The 11,401-nt window shown below is 45.3% G+C and overlaps 1 protein-coding gene across 1 annotated transcript; it reads left to right on the top strand.

Moving 5' to 3' along the window:
• The first annotated feature begins 9,267 nt into the window (after positions 1 to 9,267).
• On the top strand, positions 9,268 to 11,196 carry LOC125509513 (vacuolar-processing enzyme-like). The gene is made up of 3 exons (XM_048674495.1): positions 9,268 to 9,568; positions 9,649 to 9,973; positions 10,082 to 11,196. Exons 1-3 carry the CDS (start codon positions 9,395 to 9,397, stop codon positions 11,002 to 11,004), a joined length of 1,422 nt encoding a protein of 473 aa, XP_048530452.1. The 5' UTR covers positions 9,268 to 9,394; the 3' UTR covers positions 11,005 to 11,196.
• The last annotated feature ends 205 nt before the right edge of the window (positions 11,197 to 11,401 follow it).

The following is an 11,401-nucleotide window of genomic DNA, read 5'->3' as shown; positions in this document are numbered from 1 at the left end:
GTGCGGTGCCCCACTCCACCATAATTCTCGATAATATTGTAGCGGTGCTTAAGCGAAGCCCTGTGACGGTAGAACATCAAGATCGTCACCACGCCGTCGTGCTGACGGAACTCTTCCCCGACACCTTGCTGGATCGGAGTCCGGGGATCATCATCGAGCTGAACGTGTGCTAGAACTCGGAGGTGCCATAGTTTCAGTACTTGATTGGTCGGGCCATGAAGACGTATGACTACATCAACCGCGTTGTTATAACGCTTCCGTTGTCGGTCTACGAGGGTACGTAGACAATACCCTCCCCTCTCGTTGGTATGCATCATCATAATCTTGCGTGTGCATAGGAAATTTTTTAAAATTACTACGTTCCCCAGCACTAACATCATGGGTCGGGCCAATCGTAGGTTGCCCCATGCCATAGGCTGCCTATTTGACGACACTCCTATTTATCACTTTATCAAGAGATCACATTTTTCGAGACACTATTAAGAGATCACATGAACTCATGCCGCCTGAAAAGCCCCATTTGTGGGCCTGGCCTAGCATGTACAACGTGCTCCTAATGTGGCACACACAGGCTTGTGACACAAACGTATTTTTATTTCTTTTTGCCTTTTTTTGGTTTTTGTATGTTTCAACGAATGCTTTTAAAAAAGTACATAAATTATGTTTATATTTATAATTGTATAAAATGTTTGTGAATTAAAAAATGTTCAAGTTGGCTAAAAGGATTATTTTTTATTTTAAAAATGTTTCCCAATTTTAAACATTCGTGAATTATGACAAACTAATGTTACAATTTTAATAAATTGTTCCCAAATTTAACTGTTGTTCGTCCATTTCAAGAATAGTTCAAAAAAATTAAAATATGTCCATGAATCTGAGTAATTGTTATAGATTCGAAACAATGTTAATGAATTAAAAATGGCCAAATTTTTGAAAAAACACATGAATTTGGAAAAAGTTCATTGAAAATTATTGATGAACTATAGAAAATGGAAAAGGAAATAGAAGAAAAAAACAGAAAAATCAGTGTGAAGAAAATGTACTTCCTCCAATCCATCACTTGTTTTACATTTGTCTAGATACGAATGTATCAAGATACAGAAAAAAAATCTAACACGAGTAATATGGATCGAAGGGCATAGGAAAAACCTCCCGCAAGGCTTCGTCTTCGCTTTCTAGAAGGTTCATTTTTTATTTTGTTTTTTGATTGTTTTCCATCTGTCGATTTTTACCCTTTTTCAGTGTCTTTTTTAATTTTGTTTTTCCGATAAATCTTCGTTAAAGTTTAAAAATATTCAAAATATTTTCAAAAAGTAAATAAGTATGCATTTGTAAAAATGTTTACAAAAATTTTAAACACATATTTTTTAGAAAAATCTCCAAGCTTTTTAAAAATGTTCAAAAAAATTATTGCATTTTTCCCAGGGAAAATTGAAGCTGTGTATAGAGAATCATGCTATTGTCTGAATGCAACACAAGCCGAGCCAAGTCGCACACATGTTCGTTTGCTCGTCCTTTTTTAACGCGATGTGTCAGATAGGAGTTCCATACACGTCAAATAGGGGCTCCTGAAACGAAATACATCAGAGTCACTCTCCCTCGTGTTGTTCGCCTCTCCCATGGAGAGTTCAGCTTCCTCCGCCGCTCCGGGCTCTCCCCTCTCTTCCCCGACCTAGTCGACGGCAAGTTGGGTCTCATCCTTTTTTTGTTTCTTAGATAGTAGCTAGACTCAGGTTTAAATTGACGTCATGTCGCGTTTGTGCCATGTCGGAGCTCTTGAGCAACTCCAGGCAAACAACGTCTACTCCCTCCTTTCCGGTTTAGAGGGCTTATCTAAAAAAATGCGTTTTCTCCGATTTAAAGGGCTCATCTCCATCTCCCTTTGAGATTTTGAGGCGCGTTAAATATTTGCATGCAAGAATTGAAAAGGAACTCACCAATGCATTTAATGTTACTCAACTAATGTCCAATCATGCATGCATTGCAATTAAAAGTAGGGCGTAGCTCCCAAGTTTGCTCTCCATGGATAAAGGCGGCGTTTTGTGGTAAATTCGGTGATAGCTCATTCAATAAGATAGAAAATCGATTGGATCTAGAAAGTTTGGAGGTGCTATCCTTCCCCATGTTTTTAGTCTCCATGGTGGTGAACAATAACAACAAGGTGGCCCGGCTCCAACCTCTTTAGTTCAGGTTGATGCGTCAGAAATGGGTTTTCAATGACGGATCTGGAACTCTCGTATTTGCTCCATCTTGTGCCCATTCTCAAAGACGCCCTACATCGGCCTCGACTGCTCCATCATTCTAGAAGGTCCTCCTTCTAGACATGCCTCCTTTTTTTATGGGTTCCAGATGCGTCTCCTATTGTGAAAGGGAACATATTTAACCCTCTTTCGAAACTTCAACACAAAATGAACCTAATATGAAAATATTTCACAAAATGACCCTTTTCATGATGTCCGGGGCTAGGACGCCAACTAGATAGTATGAAGCCTTTACCTTGAGCACCAAGCTAGACAACACGATGTCGTCGGTAGACGTAGGTGTCGTGTCATCAAAGATGACGCCTTAGGCTAGGGCGTCATGCAAACTAGAATGGTTGGAAAAGCTTTGTGCACCGTTGGTGTTGTTGGGTTTTCATTTTTTACTAACTCTGTTTCAGAATATATATCAAAATCCATAATGTTGAATCAATATCATTAGATTCATATTTTATTATTAAAAATCTCATTTTTTTTAATTCTGAACTCGGTCAATGCTAAAGAAATTTGACTTTCCAAAAAAGGAATACACCTTATATTTTGTAACTACGGGAATATTTAGTCTCACAAGTGGGAGAGATGATGGAGTGTGTTTTTGTTTATATTTATATAATCTGGTGTTTTAGTGGGTCTTTCGCGGTGTGATTCTATGTCATATGCTAATCAACCAATATTTATGTGGGGAAATTTCCGCGTCCGTGGTTGTATGTATTATATTGGTGTTACAATTCAATGTGGATATTTTTGGCTTTGAACTTGGTCAATGTTAAAGAAAATTGACTTCCGAAAAAAGGAATACACCTTATATTTTGTATCCAAGGGAATATTTAGTTTGACTAGCGAGAGAAATGATGGAGTGTGTTTTATTTATAATTATATAATGTGGTGTTTTGGTGGGTCTTTCGTGGTGTGATTCTATGTCATATGCTAATCAACCAATATTCATGTGTGGAAATTTCAGCATTAGTGGCTACCTGTACTATATTGGTGCTACAATATCATATGGCGACGCTTGATTTTTCTAGGTGGTGAGAGGGCATGCGGGGTTGATACGTTTTTATAGGCGGTTGCTGCTAATTGATATAAAAAATCGTTGGTCCTATCAAAATCGTGGACCAAATCCATAATTGCAATCGAATGAAAGAGCTTCGAAATTAGGGAGCATAGTAAATTAAAATAATTGAATGAGAGATCTCCTTGAGAAATTGTTGATCCGATCAAAATCGGATGACCCAATTCTAAATTGGAGACCTTAGTTGATTGAGAGACCATAAGAATTAGGGAGTACCGCGTTTTCAAAGAATTGAGTGTGAGAACTTCTTGAGAAGCATTGGCCTAGTTTGAAATTGAAGACATCAATTGATTTTGAAAAATTAGGGAGGCGGGTATTAGTATAAATAGTCCGCAATCAAAACCATAGATCAAATCCAAAGTTGCAATCGAATGACAGAGCTCCAAAATTAGGGAGCATAGTGAATTAAAAAAAATGAATAAGAGAGCTTCTTGAGAAATTATTGATCCGGTCAAAATCAAATTTCCAATTCTAAATTAAAGACCTCAATTAATTGTGAGGCCATGAAATTTTGAGGGCATAGTCTATTAAAAGAATTGAATGCGAGAGTTCCTTAAAAATTCGTTGACCCGGTTAAAATTAGATGACCCAATTATAATTGAAAGGCCTTAATTGATTGTGAGACTTTAAAAATTAGGAAGCCTAGTGTGTAGGAGGGGGTGGGCTCTCGTGTCCTCGCAGGGCCATGTAAGCCCGTGTGGTGCACAAGGAAGACGTCAACGTAGCCCAGTGTTTGTACCCCAGACTGATGTCACCCAGAGAAAAATATTCAAACTTGACAACTGAGGAAAAGAAAGGGACACCGATCGGTCCACCAGTAATCTGTGGAACACAAAAAAAGAAGAGTATTCCGAGAAGGGTGGAGCGTCAGGGCGCAGCAAAGCCCGCGTCACTTTCAGACGTATTAAATTTTTTTAGGACAAATTATGAAGTTGAGTAAAAAATGCATTGAAAAAATGCAAGCCACTATCTCTCTTCTTTTTAATTATCCATCCTTCAATGAGTTAAGTGCATGTAGGAATTAAAAAAACCATGTTTAGATTGCTATTAGTCTTGATTACCGTGTGATGAGAGAGAAGTATGTTTTCATACTTTAAAATGCATTGAAAAGATAAAAATACACTTTTTTATGAACAAATTTTGATTCTAGATGTACACTTTTTTGAGAGAGTACGTACCAATTGCCCGGAAGCTATCGATTGCTCGCTTGCTTCTGCGCGTGGTTAACCAGCGAGAGAGAAATCTGTTGCAGTGGTATTACTCCAAGCGCAGCGCAGCCGATGAGCAGAGTAAATTACCTTTGCCGTCGCTGTCTCTAGGTGGTGGCGTATGGATCGCACTCAAGTGTGATCGATGGCCTGACGTCTCGCACCTTCTGTTTTGTCTGCTTTCGATTGAAGCCTGAGATTCCGTGACGTAGACACAGCCCGGGCAACAATTTTTGCCTCTTACAAAATGGCCTGACCTCGATTTGCTGATTAGTTAAATAGAGCACGCCTGAGTCCGGCCAAATAAAAGTCGCCGGTTTCGCAAAAATAAATAAATCCGGCCAAATGAAATGAGGTTCAAATTCGCCGTCACCGGCTTCCTAGCCTCATAGGACGCTGGTTTTACCGTCGAGATGTTACCATTTTTTTTTTGTAACGTAGCAAAAGATTTGCCACATGTATTAATTAAAAAGAGTCAATTACACCACAAGTGTCTAAACTTGGCAAGAAAATTCACTTTGGTGTTGATACTTGTGGCGTACAGATATGTGGTGACAGAACTTGGCTTCGTGGTGCATATATGGTCAGAATCGGGTTTGCATACGTACTGAGCGCTGACGAGGCGTGCCAGCAAAGCACGGGGCCCTTTCTCAGTGGCTGGAGGGCGCGGGCAGAGGCGTGTGGCCTGTATATTTGCGATGAACCCCCTGGAAGTTTTATTTTTGACACGAAAAAGACCCTGTAGAGCACAACGCTAACTGAAGATTGCTGAATGTGGTAAGAAGCGATACTGTGCAATTTTAGTCAGTTTCCTCTCAACATCCTACTAGTAACATGCGTCGGGCTTGCACAACCAGATCTTTGGTTCGAATCCCAGATCCCCCAATTTTTTTGTGTATGCAGTTTTGGCAACAACAACAAAAAAAATCAGTTTTCCTCACTATAAATTCAGAGAAAAGCATAGGCATCAGTTTCAGAGAAGATATTGCAACATGGAGGGCTACTGGCTGTGTTGGTGATCTCTGCCGACTTGTTTTTCTTCTTCTTTGGTGTTTTGTGCTTGCCGCTTGTGGCTGGGCTTCGCCTCTGCTTATTCAGTGTGTATACAGAGTTTACACAGAGAAAATTTTCAGTCAGTACAAATGCAGAAAATGCAATTTGTGTAAGCAGTTTTGGCAACAACAAAAAAAAAATCAGTTTTCCTCACTATAAATTCAGAGAAAAGCATAGGCATCAGTTTCAGAGAAGATATTGCAACATGGAGGGCTACTGGCTGTGTTGGTGATCTCTGCCGACTTGTTTTTCTTCTTCTTTGGTGTTTTGTGCTTGCCGCTTGTGGCTGGGCTTCGCCTCTGCTTATTCAGGTGTATACAGAGTTTACACAGAGAAAATTTTCAGTCAGTACAAATGCAGAAAATGCAATTTGTGTAAGCAGTTTTTGACAACAAAAATTCAATTGTACTCAGTACAATTTCAGAGAAAAGCATAAGCATAATTTCGTTCTAGAGATTGCACAGATGAATTGCTGTACCCACAACCACTGTCCAAATATTCAGTTAGCTACTGTCGAAAAATTCAGTTAAGTATAGTTCATGAAAATTACAAACTTCTGTACCCACATCCAATGTTTTCACAGGAGCAAACATGTTCTAACAATCTTGTACAACGGGTGGCTAATTTCTGAGGCATATCTCAATATTTACGTTCACAAAACAGAGTCCTTTTTAACCCAGGAGAAACCATGTACAAAACTGGCACTATGGATGAATGTGGAGGGGGTTTCATACAACTCGGCTTTAAACAAGCACCCACGGACGAAATCAAGACCTAACTACAAAATTTCCATCGATTCGACCAACTGACAAAAACCCTAGCATAAACAGGGGAGTGAGAGGTGGCGGTGAGAGAAATCGAGGGCATGCACACCATATACAGGGGCTGGTTCCCCTGGATCTCGCCGACGGGGCTCCATCGTCGTCGAAGCCGCCGACCAACACCGTCGCTCCAACCGCCGCCACTGTCGCCTACGATCGATCAGGAGGAGAACTCGAGGCGAGGCCTCGAAGAGGCAAGGTTTTGGTTCACTAATCCAGCCTCTGCAGGGTTTTTTTCGTGTCAAAAATAAAACTTCCAGGGGGTTCGCCGCAAATAGACAGGCCACACGCCTCTGCCCGCGCCTTCGAGCCACTGAGAAAGGGCCCTGCGCCTCGCTGGCACGCCTCGTCAGCGCTCAGTACGTATGCAAACCCGATTTTGACCGTATATGTACCACGAAGCCAAGTTCTGTCATCACATATCTGTACGCCACAAGTTTCAGCACCAAAGTGAATTTTTTTGCCAAGTTTAAACACCTGTGATGTAATTGACTCAAGAAGGGAATAGAGTGTTTTTGTGACAAGCCCAGACATAGAAAGGTTGTCGTTCTCCCGGTATGATGTTCCTTAGTTTCTTTTATGTCGGCGGCCACTTAAAGAGAAACTTCAAGCTTGATGTTGTTGAGCAATATTGTTAGTGGAGAAGACTTGTTGCGGAAGACTCGTGCATTTCTTTTTCTATTTTCTTTAAGGGAAACTTCCAATCTATTCATTTTTAATCTTGGCAATACAAAGAACACTAGAGATAATAAAAACTTTCAATTAGGTTCGTGAACCACATAGCGACGACTACAAACACTGGAACGAGCTGAAGGCGCGCCGCCGTCATTGCCCCCCCTCCCTCATCGAAGCCGGGCAAACCTTATTGTAGTAGACAGTGGGGAAGTCGTCGTGATAACGGCCTCCAACGCATCAGAACAGCAAACATCGCCGATGAAGAAAGTCGTAGATCAGAAGGATCAAATCTATAAACGCCTAAACGAAGACGAACGAAGACCGGATCCAAACAGATGCACCGAAGACCAACACCGATCGAATCCCACGAGATCCGACGGAGACACACCTCCACACACCCTTCGACGACACTAGCCACACCATGGGGATGGGGATAGAACGTGAGAGACATTATTCCTACAGAGGGACATTGCCGCCGCCACACAACCCCAACGAAGATGTTGAAAACAAGAACGAGAATGGGTCCCTCCCGCCGGCCGGGGGGGGGGGGGGGGGGTCCTCCGCACCTCCATGGCCCAAATGTCATCGGAGATGGGGCGGACCGGCGGCGACGCCGATGAGAGGAGAAGGAAAGGCTAAGATCTTTTTTTGTGGAGGAGACTCATGCATTTCTTTCATTTCAAATAGACAAAGAAATGAGTATGGTGAGGGATGCACAAGCTTTTGTGATTTTGGATGTTCGTGCCCGAGCGGTTGACCCACCAATCTTTCATCGTGGGCTCAAGATGCCATGAGGAAGTGTTGATGTGCTCAAGGTGAAGCCATTCATTGACCAAGTTCCAAAGAATAAGGCGAAGGGTGAATCTACACTTGTAGAAGAGGTGAGCACTGAATTCTTGCTCTCTTGCAAAGGGGCCAGAAATTGCAATTTGGCCAACTCCGCTTAGCCAATCTATCGGCGGTCCAAATCCTTTCATGAATTGCTAACCATGCAAAAAAAAACTTGACCTTAAGCGAAACCCAAGCCTTCCACACCACATGCGGCACCCAAAAGAAGGTAGTGCCTATGAATTGTGCCAAGTATGCGATGGCTGTCAAATATTGACCGGTTCTCCGCGTGCTTCCAAACGACGTGTTCTCTATGTTACCATAAAATAACATATGGTACAAACTAACATAGAAAGAACTCAAAATACATGTATGCAACACATAAGTTGATCTATTGTCTCACCTCTTAGAACCGGAAAGGCTACTTTTTTTTTGAAACTTCGGCCTCTTTATTAGATCAAATAACCGTTACATCATCCACTAGCCACCTTACAATAGATACCGGTGGTTCCTCGACCCACAGCGAGGGTGGGTTTGAGACCGCCAACCTAGCTAGCTCATGAGAGACAGAGTTTGCCTTCCTAGGGCAATGGACGAAAGACACCGAAGTATAACCTACTATCAATACATTGCAATCTGCATAAATTGTCGCCGCTCCTGCCGCCATGAAACCGCCCAAGTTCATCGTGTTGATTACTTCCAAACAGTCTACTTGAGACGTGGAGGCTACTTGAGACGTGGAGGAAATGGCAGAAAAGCAGCAATGAAACATAGAGAACAAAGACCGGGGGAGGCGTTTTGTCTCCCACCCGGATGATCAGTAAAATATATAAAAAATAGTAAAACAATTTTAATAATTCTGAAATTTTATGTACATGTTTGTGTTAGTGTTGCAAGCAAGCTTGAACATTGTCATGAGAAACGGAGCAGTGTTGTTTCGACGGCGAAAACAACAAATTTGGGTGTGACATTTTAGGGTAACATATCGTAGTAACAATATACTGCGACGAGCGGGTCACGGAAGGGTGCAGTAACAATATTTCGTAGCCGTAGCTACCATCAATCAAGTGGCCAATTATAAGTGCCGCCGTTTGTTGCGTCTAAGCATCCACAAATGTTGTTTTCGATCGCGGGCGGTTACGGCACTGTTAATGACTGAAGATAGATTACACGCCAGGCAACAATGATAATGTCTGTACGTACGCACGTACGCCACGTAAAACAAAAAACAAACAAAAAAATGCACATGGTCGCTGGCACGTCCATCACGTCGCCGATGGAGCAGATTCCTCTTCCACTGCCGCCGTGCATCCAATCGAATCGATCTCCACCCAACACAGGCCGGCCGGAACACTGATATGATGATAATCTATTGCTTAATGTAAGCGAGTTACCATCATCGTATCATATAAAGAGGGACAGGAAGGATCGTCTTCTACATCTCAATCCGGCCGGACTTTCAGAGAGCAGCAGCTCACCATGGCTCGCCTTTCCTGCTCACCCCTCCTCCTCCTCCTCCTCGTCTTGTCGTCGCAGCTCGCCCTGCTCGTCGCCGGCGAGTTCCTCCGCCTGCCGTCCGAGAAGGACGTCGTCGGGACGAGATGGGCCGTCCTCATCGCCGGCTCCAACGGCTACTACAACTACCGCCACCAGGCAGGCAACAAGTCCCCTATTAAATACTCCTCCTTAATTGTCCTCATGGTTAATTAATCAACGAGTTCGCGTACGTGCAGGCGGACGTGTGCCACGCGTACCAGATCATGAAGAAGGGCGGGCTCAAGGACGAGAACATCATCGTTTTCATGTACGACGACATCGCCGGCAGCCGCGACAACCCCAGGCCCGGGGTCATCATCAACCACCCCCAAGGCGGCGACGTCTACGCCGGAGTCCCCAAGGACTACACGGGGGCGGACGTGAACGCCAACAACTTCCTCGCCGCCCTGCTCGGCGACAAGTCCAAGCTCACCGGCAGCGGCAGCGGCAAGGTCGTCACCAGCGGCCCGGACGACCACATCTTCGTCTACTACGCCGATCACGGCGGCCCAGGGATCCTCGGTAAAACATCATTCCATCTCCATCACCATCAATCTTTACACGAGTGTGTTTTCTTTTCTTGCATCGTGGGTCGTGACATGGCGTGACGTGGGTGGATCGCGCGACCAGGGATGCCGGGCGACGAGGAGTACCTGTACGCGAACGACCTGGTGCGGACGCTGGAGAAGAAGCACGCCGGCGGGGCCGGGTACAAGAGCCTCGTCTTCTACCTGGAGGCCTGCGAGTCCGGGAGCATCTTCGAGGGCCTCCTCCCGGGCAACATCAGCGTGTACGCCACCACGGCGGCCAACGCGGAGGAGAGCAGCTGGGGCACCTACTGCCCTGGCGACGACGAGGGCGCCCCGCCGCCGGAGTACGACACCTGCCTCGGCGACCTCTACAGCGTCGCCTGGATGGAGGACAGCGACGCGCACAACCTCAACGCCGAGTCCCTTAAGCTGCAGTACGAGCGGGTCAGGGACCGGACGTCGGCGGGCGGCACGTACAGCCTCGGCTCCCACGTCATGCAGTACGGCGACCTGGGCCTCAACGACCAGAGCCTCTTCGTCTACATCGGCACCAACCCTGCCAACGACAACGCCTCCTTCGTCCAGGGCTCCTCCTCGAGGCGGCTGCCGGGCGGCGGAGTGAACCAGCGGGACGCCGACCTCGTCCACTTCTGGCACAAGTACCGGAGGTCGGCGGAGGGGTCGGCCGAGAAAGGCGAGGCGCGGAGGCGGCTGGTGGAGACGATGGCGCGGCGGTCTCGCGTGGACAGCAGCGTGGAGCTCATCGGCGGCCTCCTCTTCGGCTCAGAGGAAGGTGCCAAGGTCCTCGACGCCGTGCGGTCGGCCGGGCAGCCTGTGGTGGATGACTGGGACTGCCTCAAGTCTGTGGTGCGGACGTTCCAGGAGCGGTGCGGGCCGCTGACGCAGTACGGGATGAAGCACATGCGCTCGCTCGCCAACCTCTGCAACGCCGGCGTCCGGGAGGAGGCCATGGACAAGGCTGCGGCTCAGGCGTGCGCTGCTAATCCTTCCTCCTTGTTCTGATCAAACTGTGTGATCGATCCATGTCGCATCGGTCACCTAAAATATGGTGTGATGGATCGATATATACTCGTGATTGCTGTAAATAGTGAATACTACATGCTGCACAACAAGTACGTGATTGCTGTAAATGTATATGCTATTATTAGCTATACAAAAAATAGCTCTCTCAGAGTCGGAGGTGCGCTGCTCTCAGTGTGGGTGGCTCACATGGGTCTTCTTCTGTTTTCGCACAGCCTCTATCGTGAGGGCTGGTTGGATGTTTGTCTTCGATGAAGTTGAAGTCGTTTGCTCGGAGTTTAGGGAGGATGATGACGCCTCCAGAGAAGAAATGATTGACGATGATGCAAGAGTGTACCTTAACGAGGCTCTCTTTGTTGAGACATGTGTCAGATATCAT

The sequence above is a fragment of the Triticum urartu genome, chromosome 5 (genome assembly GCF_003073215.2).
Source record: "Triticum urartu cultivar G1812 chromosome 5, Tu2.1, whole genome shotgun sequence".
Taxonomy (NCBI): domain Eukaryota; kingdom Viridiplantae; phylum Streptophyta; class Magnoliopsida; order Poales; family Poaceae; genus Triticum; species Triticum urartu.
Note: the sequence above shows the minus strand (reverse complement) of the source record. Positions and strands in the feature narration are given on the sequence as shown.